At 42.0% G+C, this 19,074-nt stretch overlaps 1 protein-coding gene across 1 annotated transcript in view; it reads right to left on the bottom strand.

Moving 5' to 3' along the window:
• cdh24a (cadherin 24, type 2a) overlaps positions 1–19,074 on the bottom strand; it is a gene marked incomplete at its 3' end in the record, with an annotated part of 105,910 nt that overhangs the window by 83,588 nt on the left and 3,248 nt on the right. Inside the window, exon 2 of the mRNA XM_080430452.1 lies at positions 1,178–2,202. Coding sequence (XP_080286578.1) covers positions 1,178–1,948 — 771 coding nt within the window. The 5' untranslated portion in view covers positions 1,949–2,202. The remainder of the gene's footprint in view (positions 1–1,177; positions 2,203–19,074) is intronic.

Here is a 19,074-nt window from a genome sequence, read left to right as displayed (position 1 = left end):
AAATAAAGCAAGCTAGTTAATAGAACGGAGATGAGAATGGCCGCTAACAGAGACTATGGAATGGTTCTGCAATGCAGTTCTTTTTTTTTTTCAACTCTCTAATGGTTTCCACCAATGGAAGCTGGGAGATTGTCCTCAGTTTCAAGTGGAGTGAAGTGTTATTACCGACTGTCTGTGACTGAGTCTACACACAGACAGGTGACTGATGTGTGACGGACTGAGGTGACAGTGACTTACTTACCCCGCTATTTGTCAACATGGGGTCATCCGGGGGTCACCCGGGGGTCAAAGATCATGGCGGTAGTCCAAGTTTTTGTTGTTGCACAAAATCATAACTTGCTTTCATCCACTGTCTGCCTGTACTGTGTATGTTCTCTGTGTGATTTCAGTCCAACTTTAACACATTTTGAAGACCAGCTGCGATTCTACAAAGGCCTTCTAAATCAGTAGTTCTCACACTTTCAAGATTTTGAAAAAATGTTCAAAGATAGCAGATCAAAAGAACAAAATCTAAGATGACACAGATGCGGTTTTAATGGCCATCAAAACCGGGAGAGCATCTGTCATTTTACATTTTTGCGTTGGCTATTCAAAGATAGCAGATCAGAAGGGCCTCTCTGTGTGGAGTTTGCATGTTCTCCCTTGCTGTCCACTAAGGTCTGATGCCAAACCTGGTCTCGAGATACTGCCTCCCCCTGGTCAGCCGGGGCGCCTGATGGAGGGGAAAGGAACTGGTTGGAATAACGTGTTCCTTCCACGCGCTACGTCCTACCGGGGAAACTCTCCCATCAGGTGATAAGAAGCGGCCTGCTAGCTCTCATGCATTGAAAGAGGCATGAGCTCGGCTCTCCCTAGGCTGGCAAAGGGAGTGTAGCGCCCAGGATTACTTAGACAATTGGCACTGGGTTAAAAAATGGGTTACAAATTTAGAAAAAAGAAAAAAAGAGAAAATTCACCGTGCTATTATAAAATCACTATATGTGGTATGAGATGAGAAGTATACATGTTTGAAAAATGTGTGTGTGTGTGTGTGTGTGTGTGTGTGTGTGTGTGTGTGTGTGTGTGTGTGTGTGTGTGTGTGTGTGTGTGTGTGTGTGTTTGTCTTTGTGCGCGTACGTGTGGGGGGGTCTCAGCTTTTATCAGATGTATGAAGGGGAGGGATGCTTCATGGACTTACCCGTCCGATGAGCACGGGCTCGGGTCCTCTGTACTCCTCGATCACAAAGAACTGATTCCACAGCCAGCTGCGACGGTGGCGGCGGCGCCGAGGACGGGGCTGCGCTGGTAGCAGCTGCAGGCCCGACCCGGCGTTTTCAGATACCACCACGACCCACTTAGAGCGCTGTGCCCTCTCAGGCGCAACGCCAGCAGCTGCCCCCGGAAGGCGCCGGAAGGGCTGCGCCGGGGCATACTCGTCATCCCAGCTGGAGGCCGGAATGTGATCGTCACCTACAGACGTAGCGGCCTCGGGGATAATCACAGGCGTGGTCGTAATGCTTCCACCTCCAGAACTCGGAGAGCTTTGAAGGGCGGGGCGTTCGGGTGTTCGAGATTCGAGGGCGGAATGTGAACGCCGCAGAGGGGCCGGTTGTTCTCTCGCCGATGCAGTGTTCCTCACAACGTCAAAGCCATTAAGCTCTTCCCCGTTACATTTAAAAGCCACATCTGGCGAGCTGGCTCTTGCTGCTCCCGGGCCCGCAGCAGCAGCAGCAGCAGCGCTCGGAACATCCCGAACAAAGTCCTCCGTCTCCTTAACTCCCGCCAGAGAAGCTGAAGTTTCCGCCAGCTGCTCCGAGTGCGATAGGACTTTTTGACTTCTCTCTGATGTTGTTGCAAGCAATTTGGTGTCTTCCTGTGGAACGCCGATAGCCACCGAGGTGCCCTCGCCGAGCCTCGGCCTCTGCCCGACACAGACTAAGAGAAACACGAGCGCCGGGTGAACTACCATGGCCGGTGGCTTTGCTTGTGGGGGGGTCAGCGTGTCCGGGTGAATGCTCGGGCTATAATTGAGCGGAGGTCGAGCTGTACGATGCCCCGTCTTCTCCTCTCACTCGGCCTGCCCTTTCTCCCTCCTCTCCTCCATCGTGTTCTTCTCCTCCTCGCCGGTTCTCCTCCCCGGGGTCGGCCTTCATTTTGTTTCCTTTTCTTGCATCTTTCCCATACGCATGCAGCTGGAGTCCCCCCGGCCCGGAGCGGGATTACCTGAGAGGAGAGATAATTAGTGTAGGCTAATCTCTGCTGCCTTAACGCATTAAGACCGGGAACCGGCATCTGTGTCATTTTTTTAGATTTATTTGGCTATTCGAAAATAGCAGATATACAAGCTCATAGCGCTTGTAGAGCTTGTAGATCTGCTATTTTTGAAAAAGAAATGGTGAAAATGTGTGCAAATCTTTGAAAATATATTATGTTTTAAAGCGAACATTTTTAATTCCGATCTGTGCTTCTGGGGGGTCCCTGGAACAATCATATTTTGAGATGGGGGTCCTTGACATGAAAAAGTTTGAGAACCACTGATATTATAGCAACATAAGTTTAAAAAAACTGTTAGGATTTAGAAGACATTTTGTAGAATCCCCAGAAGCAAAGATTTCACTATAACAAACTATATATATATATTCAAAGATTTGCACAAATAATAGCAGATCTATATCTGCTATTTTTTGAATAGCTAAAGAAAACTAAAATGCTACAAGATGCTTTCCCGGTCTCAATGGGTTAATTAAAATGAAAGCAAACAGGGCTTCAAGGTGCCGAGCAAAAGAGCATACTTCTCATGGAGGCATAGAGAGAGACATAACAAGGCCCGACATTTTACGAGTCACATTTATGGAGACGTATTTTTTTACATAAGTCACATTAGTTGCGCTCTGTTACAGCAGCCGAGACTTTAATGTAAAACAAAGTTGACAGTTTCCAAAGTGTAAGTAAGTGCAAACGCCTTTTGATCTAATAAGATATGAGCGTTAAAATGTCAACTCAGTCAAAAGCCATTATACCGGTCCTGTGATCTTTGACTGTTTTGGTCTGGCAGAGCATCGATATTTCTCCTGACGCACGGCAAGGAGGAAGCCAATATTCATTTTGATGTCATCAAAAGATAAATGCCAGAGCCGCTCCATTGACTCTGAAAGGGAGACGGAGGCTGCAGACAGTGTGGCTGCGTGCACCCACGCTGCTTCTGTTTGGATGCCGAGTCTTCTTTTTACGGCTCGCAAACCATCAACACCGCATGTCACATGCACGCGCGCACAAAGAACGAACGCACGCACGCACAAAGAACACACACACGCACAAAGAACACACGCACGCACAAAAAACGCACGCATGCACGCACGCACACTAACGCACGCACACACACTCACACACACACAAGCACTCACGCACGCACATACGCACACTCACGCACGCACACACACGCACGCACCCCACGCAGGCAAACACGCACGCAGTGGTGGAAGAAGTACTCAGATATTTTACTTGAGTAAAAGTAGCAATACCACAATATAAAAATACTCTGTTACAAGTAAAAGGCCTGTGTTTAAAATGTTACTTGAGTAAAAGTACAAAAAGTATTTTGCATCAAAATACACTTAAAGTACCAAAAGTAGAAGTACTAAAATGTTTTAAAATAGCATATCTACAAGCTCACAACGCGTCACATCGCGACGCGTTGTGAGCTTGTAGATCGGCTATTTCCTAATGTATGTTTTATAATGTAATAATTTGTATCTGCTAAGTAACTAGTATCTGAAGTTTTCAAATCATTGTGGAGTAAAAGCACAATATTTGCCTCTGTAGTGGAGTAGAGGTAAAAGTATTGAAAATTGGAAATACTCCAGTAAAGTAAAAAATACCTAAAGGTTGTACTTAAGAACAGTGCTTGAGTAAATGTCCTTAGTTACTTTACACCACTGCACGCACACATGCAATCACACACTCACGCACATCTTTGTAATTAATAGCCCATGGATCTGCTCTAGGTTATTGCGTCTTAATGGCATTACAGATTAAGGTCCCGGTTCTCTGGTTCTGAACATTAGAAGGGAGTTGTTTGTGTTTGTGGGCATAAACATTGACGGGGTTGTCCTACTCCATTGGAATGTATATATGCATTTGTGCCATGTGATGCATTAATGTTGAGAGTAATATTTTAACCAGCAACATTGTGATTATGTGGTTAATGTGATTTTTCTTAACCACTTAATCGCTATATACTTTGTTGACAGGGGTCCCTCAGCGGCCTATAGGCTATACTTGGCACCCTCGTTTTTTAATCTACAAGCACACTTGTAGATCTGCTCGCTGAATCTATGCCTATTCGTGCTGAATGGTGCCTATTATGACACGGCTGGAATGAGGATGCTATGTTAGGGCATGGGTCTTCAACAGGGGGTCCGGGGACCCCTAATAAGGGGTCCTCAGAGTTACAAATCTTTGTGTTATAGGAACAATTTTGTTTAAAATATTAACCACATGAATCCCTATTCTTGGGGGAACCTTCACGAAAACAGCAGATCTACCAGCTCATAAACACATCGCAGCGTGAGCTTGTAGATCGGCTATTTTCGGCGAAGTTATATTGGTGTAGAGGGAAACAAAGAGCAGACCAGGTACAGAGCCAAAGGTCAAAGTATTGAGGGTTTTGAAGTGGCTAAATGTCTGAAAATACACATCAACATGAATCTAACATATTGAAAAGACAATGTGTAAACAAACAGACATTATACATTAATTGACACAACGCTGACGATAGTACTGTCAAACAAGTAAAAAAAATTGTAAATGGTGCATTTATATAGCGCTTTTATCCAAAGCGCTTTACATAGATTGTGTATCACATTCACACATCGATGGTGGAGGAAACCATGTAAGGCACCAGCCTGCTCATCGGGAGCAGTAAGGAGTTCAGCGTCTTGCTCAAGGACACTTCAACACTAACTCTGGGGGAGGCCGGGATCGAACTGGGAACCTTGCAGTCGCCATCCGGCCACTCCACTCTACCCCTGAGCCACTGCCGCCCACGAATCTAGGAAGCTATCTATGACACCTATGAAAAAGTTCAATCTGCAAGTTTATACAACATGTAGTGGGGGTCCCTGCTTCATCTCTCTCTCTCAGCTAAGGGGTCCTCGGCCTTGAAAAAAGCTGAAGACCCTTGGATCCATGTGGTTAAATTCAATGCATAAACATAATAGTTTATTGTTTCGGCCTGGCGAGAGAGTATGTTTTACTGTGTGTCATTCTGTCTGTTGTCTGTGTACAGCTAATCTCCGGCACAGCTGGCTTGCTCGCAGCGAAACTGTGCACACACACTCCCTGGATGCCAGAGCAGAACCTCTAACCTAAATTTTTCACATGGGCCTGTTATAGCGCCACCAGTAGGCCGATTTGTGCAAAACAAATTTCTTGACAGTACTCCTACAGATTTTGTCCAAACATCACGCAAATCGGTACACAGTGGCCCTCATTTATCAACGCGGTGCAGACCAAATAATGGGCGTACGGCGAGATCACCGCAACTTTCGGCATTTATCAATACATCCTGACGTTGGATTCATCCTACAGTACGCTGAGATCTCACGTCTGGTAGAGACCAGTTGTTGACTTTGGCTGCGCCCGTTTATTCCATTCTAGACCTGCGGAGCAGCATTGTCTGACTGTCTGACAGTCATCTAGACACATAATCCACTCCAAAATGTATATCTACACTAATAAATAATCCCTGTGAAAATATAACATTTTATAAAGTAATTTAAACAAACTGCTTTAACAGTCATTCGGTTAAGCTTGCAGATCTGGCTGCATTGGCTATTTGAAAATAGCAGATCTGCAAGCTCACAACGGGTCGCATCGCAACGCGTTGTGAGCTTGTAGATCTGCTATTTTCAAAATATACGAGCGCTTCTGCGAGCACATTCTTGGGACTCCCGACCATCTTTTCATGGACAGTGAGGTGTACAAACTTACAGTAGCTTGTCCTATGTTATGGAGTTATGTCATAGAGAGTTATGTAGGCTACACCACCTGGCTGGGTTAAGGATATAAACCCGACGCTCCAATATTAACGTGGCGGCACGGGATCACTGCATTCCGCCCGAGTCTCATGACTGCTTTATTTAATGTAACTCGAACACTCACTGCTCGGTATGGTTTAAATAAATGGGTATACAAACGTATTCCATTCATGGAGAATGTGTGTGTGTGTGAGAGAGAGAGACAGAGAGAGAGGCGTGTGCATGTGTGGCGAGGCGAGCGGGGGAAACTCTTTCTTATTGGCTTTTCATGCCTTTTTGGGTCGTATTCTGGTTCTTCAGGTTGTGAAGTCGGGGCGTTTTGTGAATATTTAAGGCTGTGTTATTTAAATGACGCTCGGTTTCAGCCGTGACATTTATCAAGGCTGCGACCCAATGTACGCTAGGATCGCCTGTATAGGATTCGTTGATAAATGTGACTTCGACGTTGGTGTACGGCCGAATATATGGAAAAATATAAGCCGGTTTATACGCTCCGTTGATAAATGAGGGCCAGTATCTCTATAGTCATAAAACGAAACGGGTCTTCCATCCTGATTGACTAAAATTGCCTTCCAAAGTTTGCAGGAGTGCTCCGTTTGGAACAAAATGCCTCAAATCATGAACACAGCATGCAATTTCCATGAAATTTTGCACGCACATTCCCACTAGGCCGAGGAAGAAATGCCACTTGAAAATTCAGTTCAAATCAGCCTCATGGTAGCGCTATAACAGGCCGATTCGTGTTTTTACCTATAACTGCATTGATCTGTGTAAAACTTTGTATGTGCACTCTCTAGAGGCCAAAGAAAAACCTTTGCCCTGCATTTTTCACATTTGCCTTTATAGCGCCACCAGGAGGCCGACTTACGTAAAAAAATATATATATATTAAGCCTTTAGATTTTATCCAAATTTCACGCACATCGGTACACATGATCTCTATAGTCATGTGATCAAGACGGATCTGTTTGATTTTCATGCCATTCGGATTGGCTAAAATTGACAAGTTTGCAGGAGTGGCCCGTTTTGAACAAAATGCCGCAAATCATGAACACAGTGTCCGATTGCGGTGAAACTTTGCACGCACATTCGCACTACATTGAGGAACAAATGCCATCCTTTTAACATTGCCCTATTATAGCACCACCAGGAGGCCGATTTTTCTTTTTTATATTACTCCTACAAATTGTGTCCAATCATCATGTACAAATCAGTACACATTATCTCTATAGTCAAGTGATCGAGATGGTTCCGTCCGATTTTTTATATTCCATCCTGATTGGCGAATTCCGATCATTGCTGGCCCATAATAACCTACCTGACCTGGCGGAGACCTGTGCTCCGAGGAGCACTTTTTCTAGTTGTCATTATTATTAGTAGCAGTATACAGGAGTAATAGCTTGAATTACAAGTGGTATAGGACTAGTAATAGTAGTTTTAACAACAGCAGTGAGAAGTGATACATAGCAGTGTTATTCTGGCCTGCGGTGTGAACAGTTTGAGGGTTTATAGGTTGCGTTTACAGGGTGGAGAGAACTGAAACTCTCTTCAGAGACTTCCAATTAAAACCAGCCGAGGTTGTGAGCTGGAGAGAGAACCTGAACCACAACCCACTTCACTGCGTCGTTATACCGTCTACTCGACACACAATTGCCTGGCGATCGGTGTGATAGATGTCCCCCCAAAAGATGGTCTCCCCACGCCTCAGTGCCCCCTCATAAGAAGCACACATCCCTTTAAGGAGATTAATTAGACTCGTAAATAATTAAATCACATTCTGCCCTCCTTCTCGAAGTTTAACGATCCGCTCTTCGTTAGTATTAGAGTCAGATCCCGGCCATCCGTCTTTGGGGACCTGACACTCTGAAAACTGTCAGCGGATTTAACCTGTTACGACCGGGAACGCATCTGTGTCGTTTTATAGATTTATTTGGGCTATTCAAAAAATGTTCACGATTTCAAAATAAATAAATAGCAGATCTACAAGCTTGTGGATCTGCCATTTATTTATTTTTAAATCGTGAAAATTTGTGCAAATCTTTTATATATACTTTTTTTTAAAGCGAACATTTTTTAAAGATATTTTTGGGGGCTTTTATGCCTTTATTTGACAGGACACAGGGAGGTGACACACAGCAAAGGTCGTCGAGATCAGGAGTCGAACCCTCGACACGGTGTCAAGCTGGATTACCAGCATATGTGGTATGCACCTGGACCGCTACTCCGCTAGGCCAGCAGACACCCTGAAAGCAAAACATTTTTAACAGCTTATCTTGAGATGGGGGTCCGCGGTCAAATACATATAATTTTGGGTGGTCCTTGACATGAAAAAGTTGGAGCACCACTGATATAGCAACATACTAGTTAGAATTTAGAAAACATTTTTAGAATTGTATTTGGCCGCGGACCCCCATCGCAAAATATGTTGTTCCAGGGACCCCCCTCAGAAGAAAAGATTTGAGTTAAAAAAAATCACTTTAAAACATATAATATATATATATTCAAAGATTTGCACAAATTTTCACTCGGTGCCGCGCTATGAGCTTGTAGATCTGCTATTATTAACAGCCAAAGAAATCTAAAAAATTACACACAGATGCGTTCCCGCCTTCCCGGTCTGAATGGGTTAACGCAACCCAAAATGTGTCATCGTAATTTGTCTCCCCCACCTCCGGCGTGTGTCCATCCATCACCCCGACTCATTTCTCTGCTTCCTCCCGAAAATGTTCCCGCCGCCAAGATGTGTGTGTGTGTGTGTGTGTGTGTGTGTGTGTGTGTGTGTGTGTGTGTGTGTGTGTGTGTGTGTGTGTGTGTGTGTGCTTGACTACAGTAGAGGCTACACACACACACACACACACACACACACACACACACACACACACACACACACACACACACACACACACACACACACACACACACACACACACACACACACACACACGCACGCACACACACACACACACTGAGAGGAATCCATGGACACATCTATTTAAGAACAGATTCTGACCTTCATCAAAATTCATATTTTTTTATGGCGTGTAGGAGGCTAAGAGTCTGTCTGTCTGTCTGTCTGTCTGTCTGTCTGTCTGTCTGTCTGTCTGTCTGTCTGTCTGTCTGTCTGTCTCTCAGTCTGTCAGTCTGTGTCCTGGGCTAGAAAAAGTTGGAGCACCACTTTTATAGCAACACACTGGTTAGAATTTAGAAAACATTTTTAAATATGTTTTCTAAATCCACCTCCAGTGCAAAACATGTTGTTCCAGGGACCTCCAGAAGCATAGATTTGAGTTAAAAACTCTAATCTATATACTATACGTATATATATAAATATAAATATAAATATAAATATAAATATGTATATATATATATATATATATATATATATATATATATATATATATATATATATATATATATATATATATAAATAAATAAAGGAAAAAGGAAAGGTAAACTTTGCACACATTTTGAGTCATACATCATGTCGCTCATGTCACTATGACGACTTAGCCATGTTCCACCAGAAAAGGCTCTGGCCGTGGCCCAAATGAACCAATTGATTGCCATGGCAACCCCAGCCATAGCTTAACGTGGCAAATTCCCCACACCTGCCATTTGATTAGTTAGTCAGTCCACTTTTCACAGTCACTTTGCACTCTTCAGACATGCTCCACACATTCTCCACAGACCTATTACCATTGTACAAAGACTTTCCACAACTGCCGATCCCCCCCATATGACCATGTATAGGCATGTCCATATATGCCCATATACTGTACTGATAACCTCAGGGATCTCCATATATGGGCATAAAAGGGACAAGGACATACAGATATAGAGATCTCCATAATTTGCATAAAAGGAATACAGGCAGACAGACAAAAAGATACAGACATCTCCCTATATGGACACAAAAGGGACACAGACAGAGAGACGGTTAAAACGGGTGCTATGACAACGGGTATAACGGGTATTGCAATAACAGGGCGGGGCGTGCTTTCCCTATTTTCATTGTTCCCAACTTGTTGCACCGTTCCCAAGTAGGCCGGTGCCAGACGGGCACAAGTCTAGTTAAATAAATTAAAGGATCTACACCATGAATTAAAAAATATATATATATATTTAATATCATATTGTTTATGTCCCTCAAACGTTTTTCAAAAGGTTTGAGCCTAAATCAAGCCTCAGACATCATTCCAACTAACTTCTCTCTGGCTTATAAAGCACTTTCACCTGCAATACCACATTGTCCTGTTTGGCACGGGCACTATTGAGCCAGTTTGTATGCATGTTATCTTCTGGTTCTGTGTGGAAAAAGGTAAAAAAAAAAGAAGAAGAAAGAAAAAAATATATATATATCAGTTTGGCCTGTTTTGAGACCAATTTACAGAAAACCCCAGATTTGCTGTGAAAGCCTGAATCTTCAAACTGGGGTATTTTTGGGGATAGAAGAGAGGTACGGGAGACCAAAAACACACAAAAAATAAGAAAAAGTTAAAATTCATGGTGTAGTCCCTTTAAAGTATATGATTGCCTACAGTATACCATACAGCCATGTGAAATATGAATGTTCATGCAGCATCTTCTCTGGGTATACTATTTATATATGTTCATGCTTCTTCTCTAGCCTTGAGGTCATAGGGGGAAAATACCATTACTAGTTTATAAAAACTTGATGTTATTTATAATGCCAAATGGTCTTGCCCCCGTTTTGTCAAACTTCATCAGTTTTGTGATGAGTGCAGATGTGCTGTAGACGTGACAACTCCTATGGAACTGTGGATGTTATGTTATGCTTAATTTATGGCTACTTATTTATAGAGACCGGGGACTAATTTTAAGATTTCCTTGGGCTATTCAAAAATAGCAGATATACAAGCTCATAGCGCGGTACAGAGTGCCGTGCTACGAGTTGGTAGATCTGCTATTTTTTGAAACATCTTGAAAATGTGTGCAAATCTTTGAATATATACTTTTTTAGAGGAAACATTTTTAACTAAAATCTTTGCTTCTGGGGATTATGTTGCCATAATATCAGTGGTTCTCAAACTTTTTTCATGTCAAGGACCACCCAAAATGATATGTATTTGGCCGCGGACCCCCATCTGAAAATATTTTGTTCCAGGGACCCGCAGAAGCAAAGACTTGAGTTAAAAATGTATATATTTATTCAAAGATTTGCACAAATTTTCACGATTTTTCAAAAATAGCAGATCTACAAGCTCATAGGGCGGCACTCGGTGCCACCCTATGAGCTTGTATATCTGCTATTTTTGAATACCCAAAGAAATCTTAAAATTTCAAAGATCGCTGAAGATAGAGGTAAATTCTTAATGGTCATGTCCAAGATTGGAAGAGTTTTGGAGGGAGATCGGGCAGGAAATACGAAGGATCTTGTTAATTAACATTGTACCAGAACCAAAATTCTCTCTGCTAGGCCTCTATCCAGTTGGACACAGAATAAAGCGCAATGAGAGAATATTTATAGATATTTGTCTTTTTCAAGCTAAAAGGGTAATAGCATAGAGACACACGGGGACTACAAATTTCACGCCCACTTTTGAGACAGCGCCGCTACTCGAGGTCCGTTAGAACGATGAACTGCAGCTGCCAATGCATTCCCTATGAGAGGATATGAAAGTTAGCCTACTTTTAAAATTATCCTGCATTAACTGAAGACGATATTGATTTAAATAAAAATATGTTTCCAAATGTATGGAGTGTCTTTGTCAACATATCTTCTTGTTTTCTTAATAGTTGATGTGTTTCACATTTAATTTGCCACTTTAACGAGTTACCCATAATGCTAACACAGCAGAGGGTAGACAGCAGACAGGCATTTCAGTGACATCACTGTCTTTACGAGCGCCGAGCGCCGACCGACAGCTTACCCACTGTAGAGGCAGGAGAGGCGGTCGCCTGCCCAACTAAGATCTCGCCTCCCCTAAAATAAAAATAACCCGAAAATGTGTCATTGCGTGCTTAATGTCCTCAAAGTCACGCATCCAACAAGCTTTGAACTGAGCAGATTGGACCTTCTGTTCCAGAGATAATGACCAAAACCTATTGAAAACGGCCACTTTCGCCAGTTTTCTGGGTATTGAAAACCTCAAGGGATGCGTCCGTGATGCGACCACTTAAAGTCTGGATCTCCGATGCTAGCGGTTTTGACATACTGATGGAGTATATTATAGTATATTGTGGGTAGTATATCGAGATGAAAGATATGGGACATTAAAAAGGACAAATTAAACAAATGGGACAGATTATTAGAACACAAAAAAAATCGCTACAGCCTCAGTAGTTAACCAGTGAAATGACGGTATTTTACAATGCCTCTCATAGAGATTGCATTGAGAGCTGCAGTTCATCGTTCTAACGGACCCCGAGTGTCAAAAGTGGGCGTGGATTTGTACGCCTTCCGCTTCCGGCCGTGTGTCTCTATTGACCTGGAAGAGGCCAGACAGACCAAGCATTGCACAGTGGTTCAGGGAACTGTCTTTATGTCTACCTCTGGAAAATAATCACGTATATCCTTAAGGACAAACAAGAGTTGTTTCAGGAGGTGTGGGGTCGTTTTATACAATACATGGAAAACAATAATCTGTCACATTTAATGTAATGTTGGGTGGAAAAAGAAAAAATCAATAAATATATTGTTGGGAAAAAAATGAGAGAGATGCGTTCCCGGTCTTAATGGGTTAATTTGGGTCACGGCGCATTGTGAGGTTGTAGATCGCTATCCAGCATGCAGCACCCTACTGTATCGATCAAACTTTGAACTAAGTCCAGTAGCTACAGTAAGCTACACATTAATTCTGGCAACTGGCATTTTTTCAAAAACAATTTTAAGAAGAAGGCTTATGTTTGTGATATTATACATTTTTTACACTTGGCTGCCATTTTCGTTCCAGGAATTGATTTTCATTGTATTGATCACTTGTAAGGCTTGGATGGAGCTGGTCATCAACCACATTAACTGACTGTCTAGCTCCAGCCTGAGGGCTTCAGACTGGCTTGGCCCTCCTAACCGATCCACTTTAAACACGGAGGATGACTGTGCTTTTTCACCCACAGCACGCTATAGCTAAACTCTGGAACCAACACGGTATACAATCCTCACCGTTAACCCATTCAAACCGGGAACGCATCTGTGTCATTTTAGATTTCAGCCATAACCATTATTTTACACTTAGGCTATTCAAAAATAGCAGATATACAAGCTCATAGCACGGCACCAAGTGCCGCGCTATGAGCTTGTATATCTGCTATTTTTGAAAAATCTTGAACATTTGTGCAAATCTTTCAAAACATTTTTAACTCAAATCTTAATTTGCTTCTGGGGGGTCCCTGGAACAACATATTTTGATGGGGATCGGCAGCCAAAAGCATATAATTTTGGGGGTCCTTGACAAGAAAATGTTTGAGCACCAGTGATTATAGCAACAATAGTTTTTCAGAAAACTGTTAGGATTTAGAAGACATTAAATGTCTTCTAAATCCTAACAGTTCTCTGTTCTTTGTCAAATGTTTGACAAAATGAACATTTGACAAATGGCAAATGTTCGCTTTAGAAAATATATATTCAAAGATTTGCAGAATCTTGCATGAGCTTGTAGATCTGCTATTTTTGAATAGCCAAAGAAATCTAAAATGACACAGATGTGTTCCCGGATTCAATGGGTTAATTGTACTCTGAGAGTACACAGATGGATCCAAATGGACCCGTAAGGATCCTTTTGGTTCCTCTTAGTTACAAACGGATACATGAGCACCGATGATTTTACTTTGTGGTATAGCCTCTGTGATTTCTTTTAAATATCCTTTAAAATGTATCTTAGGAGAAGTGCCACAGTATGTAAATAAAGTGCATTATCATTGTTATCATTATTTATTAATATTATTATTATTATGAGTGTCACACTTGAGGATACGGGGTGCATTTGCACCATAAACTCCAAATTGGTATTTTCAAATCCTTGCTCAAGTTGCTCTGTACTGAGTATAGGCTTATCTGTGCTCCTTGTGGCGGCTATAATGGAAATCGGTTGAGATAAAACCCATTAATTTGGATGCAAATAAGAAAAAGGCACCATTACCCCCCTACAGTACCCTGACACTACACTGTAATATCATTCACAGTAAGAACTACTCTACTGCACAGTTTCCCAAACAGTAGGTCGGACTCGGGACCCAATTGTGGGTCGCGGACCTATTTTTGTGGGCCTGGCACCTCAGTAGCCTATCTCTCTGAACTTCTAGAGGTGTGTACTCCCCCAAGGTCATTGAGGTCTGCGGGCCAGTTGAAACTTGAGGTCCTTAAGTCAAGTTTAAAGACCAGAGGTGACCAAGCCTTTTCAGGGGTAGCCCCCATATTATGGAATGCGCTCCCCTCCCATATCAAACTAGCCCCCACCATTGAGACTTTTAAATCTCGCCTCAAGTCCCACCTTTATACCTTGGCTTTCGATCCCGTTTGAGAGTCTCAATGATGGTCTATGTTTTGCTTCACTGTCTGCTGACGCTGCTGCGTGTGGTATTTTTCAGTGATGTGTCTCCTTTTGTTGTTTATTTTGTTTCTTATTCTGCTGTATGTTTTTGCTGCTGTTTTCTGTGTTTTAGCTTACCCAGTGTATTTGTTTTTTAGATTTTCTGTACAGCACTTTGGAAACCCTGAAAAAGTCAAATGGTGCTATATGAATAAAGTGGATTGGATTGCGTCGCGAATAAAGATCCCCTTTTTTTCGTTTCCTACAATTAAAGAAATTAATATATTATTTCAAAAGATACAAAAAAGGTTTAAACAAAGAAAACCACACATTTTCATCAATTAAAATCAATTCCAAAATTTTTCAAAAGTAGTTAATAAATCAAATCAAATACATTTTCATGAATACATTTTTTTAAAAGCATTTAAGAAGTAGTGAAAATAGCAGATAATTTGTGAGCTGCTTTTTTCAGTAGTTTCAAATTTTTCTTTTGGGTCTTTAGCTTAATACGTTTGGGAACCACCGTTCTACTGTATCGAAACTAATGCAAAAAATGAAAAATGAAACAAATTTCACTCATCAAACTGGCCTACTTCCAGCTGTGGGGGGAACGTGGGGGACCCCTAAAAAAATATTATTCTCCAGAACAAAGGAGGGACTTTAAGCTTTTGATCATAAGAGATCTTTTCTTGAGTTTGTTCTCTTCCCCCCCTCACATCAATCGTGCTCAAATGAAAGAATTACAGTTGAAAAGGACTATCGTTTTCTTTTTTTTCTCTGTTTGTGCCGTCTCATGCATATTAATATCACTCTGAAGAAGCCCCCCATCTTTTAACCCATTAAGACCGGGAACGCATCTGTTTCATTTTAAGATGTATTTGGCTATTAAAAAAATAGCAGATATACAAGCTCATGAGCTATGAGCTTGTAGATCTGCTATTTTTGAAAAATCATGAAAATGTGTGCAAATCGTTTTTTTTTGTGGTTTATTTTGAGATGGGGGTCCGCGGCCAAATACATATAATTATGGGGGTCCTTGACGTGAAAAAGTTGGAGCACCACTGATATAGCAACATAGGATTTAGAAAACATTTTTAGATATATTTGGCCGAGGACCCCTATCTCAGAATGTTTTGTTCCAGGGACCCCCCACCCCCCCCCCCCCCCAAGCAAAGATTTGAGTTACAAATGTTCGCTTTAAAAAAAGGTATATTCAAAGATTTGCACACATTTTCAAGATGTTTTAAAAAATCACACCCAGTGTGAAGAGAGTGGTGCCTTTGAATTAGTGTAACTGGTTGCATCCTTGTGTTGCAATCAGCTGCAGCTGTTGAGGTCGTGCTCAAACATACGGACGGACGGACAGACACACACACACACACACGGTCAAGTGTACAAGAATAGCAGATCTACAAGCTCATAACGCGGCACTCTGTGTAGATCAGCTATTTTAGAATAGCCCAAAGAAATCTATAAAATGACACAGATTGTATTCCCGGATTGAGTGGGTTAAGCATTAATGATGAAACCCGCGTGCATGATGGCGACACTGTGTGCTCCTCTCTGTTGTCTCTCTCACATCCACTATCACACCCCAGTCACTGACTGATGCCTAATTTATGCACCGTCGCACAACGAAGTATAAATCGGCCTTTGAGTGGGACACATTTGTCTCTCTCTCTCTCTCTCTCTCGCTCTCTCTCTCTCTCTCTCTCCGTCTCTCTCTCTCTCTCTCTCTATCTCTTCGGGGGCTGGCAAACCAGGTCTATGAAAACAAGCCCAAAAGAAGCGACTATTATAGGCCACATGAGCACTTTAAACATATATTTGAAAAAAGCCGATCTATAAGCTCACATGCTATTTTCAAATGAAAATCTTGAAAAAAAATTTAACATTTTGAATATTTCTTGAAACATTTTGAATATTTCTTGAAACATTTTGAATATTTCTTGAAACATTTTGAATATTTCTTGAAACATTTCAACAACACAAATCTGTTATATGGGGGTCCCTGGCACAAAGCCCAAAGCCGCTTCTTATGAGCAGACATGGTAACACTGCTGCGCTGTTTGACGTCTCAGTCAGAGATATCAGTGTTTATGAGGCATACGTGTGAAATATGAGACAGAGAGAGAGAGAGGAGGGGGGGGGGTGAAAGAGTGAGAGGGGGGGGGGGGGGTCGGGGCTCGGGGAGCGAGTGATGATGACTGGTGACATGGCTCTAAATTGCAAATCGCTGTTTCGGGGTCTCTCTATCAGTGTCTGTGTGTGTGTGTGTGTGTGTGTGTGTGTGTGTGTGTGTGTGTGTGTGTGTGTGTGTGTGTGTGTGTGTGTGTGGAGTCGCTTCACTGCAACGCAAGACAGAGAAAGAGAGAGAGACGCTATTACATTTTTATTAAAAATAGCCTGTGCATGTCAGGCCTTTATGCTGAGAGAAACAGAGAGAGAGGGGGGGGTTGTGGGTGGGGGGGGGGGGGGGTGTAAGTACATTGGAACGGGAGCCACTCTCCTACGGGCGTTCATCTTAATGTTTCAAGACTGCTCGTTTTTCCTCTCTCTCCGCTCTCTCTCTCGCTCTGTGACTGTCTCTCTCTCTCTCTTCCTCCCTGTTTTCACTCGTCCTACCACCTCACTCATCCTCTACCTCCCCCACATCTGTCTCTCTCTCTGTCTCCCTCGCATTCTCTATTATAGAGCCCCCTCTAGCCAGCCACCACTCTTTCTCTCTCTTCATCACTCCCTCCCTCCAACCATCTCTCTCTCTGTGTCTGTTCTATGTTCCCTGATCAGTCTGATGTGGAGAGATGTTCACCTTCAGTGGAGGAAAGTAACTAAGTACTATTGCGTTGCTGTCGGGGCCGAAACCTCTTATCTCCATATTATATTTTTTTGTGTTTTTTCGTAAAATGTATGCCCTATTTGATCATACTAGTGTCACACAAAAGCATCAAAAGTAGCAGATCTACAAGCTCGAACTAGTTTCGAGCTTGTAGATCTGCTACTTTTGATACTAGTATAGGCATGTACCGATTTATTGTAAATCGATTCGAAATCGATTCAAACTGGTGACAATTGAAATCGGTGAAATGTATCACGATGCAAACAGCAGAAAAAGAAAATTCAGCATCTTTGTAAGAGAATCGATTAAAAAAATAGAGTTTTCAGTCATTTGCTACTGTATTGAAATGAGGATACGAGAAAACACAGTATTATTATTTTTTTAAACTGGATTTGTGTAAGAGATTTTTTATCTAATTTTTTTTAATATTTTTCATTTGTCTGGAAATAAATGTTGTGTTCAAAGAATCGTGAAAAATCGTATTGTGAACCTACTATCGTTCGAATTCGAATCTTATCGTGAGTTGAGTGAATCGTAACATGCCCATTTCATACTTTAGAATTTGAATCCTGAAAAGTAACAGTTTTGGACATGCATTATGAGGTTTCTACCCGACAGAGACGATTTACTTTTGAGGTACTTTTTTTATTACTTTACTTGAGTATTTTACATTGTTTGAAACTTTATACTCCACACACGCACACTCCACTATGCATTACAGAGACAAATGTTGTTTAGCCTCTCCGCCTTAGTTAGCTACTTTATTAATAAACAAAACATTACATTATAGGTGATAAATGATGATGTATTACAGGTTAATCTAGCATGAAGCTCATAAATTAAAAAGCAGGTGCAACATCAAAGCAATGAATAATATGAATGCGTTACTAATTGATCCAGCAATAATATGATTGTGAAATGGACCATTCTGAATGATAAGTACTTTTATGTTTGGTACTGATGCCAATACCTTTTACTCAAGTAACATTTTGAATTTAGGACTTATGTAACAGAGTATTTCCACTGCGTGATATTGCTACTTTCACTTAGAGTAAGTAAAAAAAAAGTACTTCTGCTACTGCTCTCTTATTGTTGCTGACATGTGGAAACCTTGTATGTCCAACACTGGTACTTTTCAGGAATGGATGCAATGTTTCTTTTGTTCAATATCCTATATTCTTGCCTAATGGGTGGATATGGGCTCTACGCACAGCAGCCATATTATCACTTCCTTCACAGGTGTTACCAATGATACTAATGAAGGCTCTGTTCCATTTCGTGTAGCACAGTGGTTCTCAGATTTTTCCATTTCCACGACCCCCATAACTCTGAGAGTGTACAAATGGAACCAAATGGAACTCTCAGAGTTACACACCCGTAAGGGTCCATTTGGAACCCCCTTAAGGAGCCATGAGGGTCCCTGGACCCAAATTTTAGACCCACTGGTGTAGCAGAGTGTTTCCAGTGAGTCAACATGCACAACATCAGCACCCTGACTCTGTTTGACCAAGAATGGAACAGAGCCTTCATTAGTATCATTGGTAACTAACACCTGTGAATGTCTTCACAATATGGCTAATGTGCATAGAGCTGTGCACCCGGCCCCTATTTTCTCCGGTGCCTTACCCGTTATCCCTAAACTTCTTTGCAGTTTTTTACTATTTTTTAAAACGTTTTCAAATAGTTCAACTAGCCGATCTACATCGACACGTTGTGAGCTTGTAGATTGG

Source organism: Gymnoscopelus braueri (assembly GCF_963280865.1).
Source record: "Gymnoscopelus braueri genome assembly, chromosome: 6".
Classification (NCBI taxonomy): domain Eukaryota; kingdom Metazoa; phylum Chordata; class Actinopteri; order Myctophiformes; family Myctophidae; genus Gymnoscopelus; species Gymnoscopelus braueri.
This window is presented reverse-complemented; position numbering and strand designations above follow the sequence as displayed.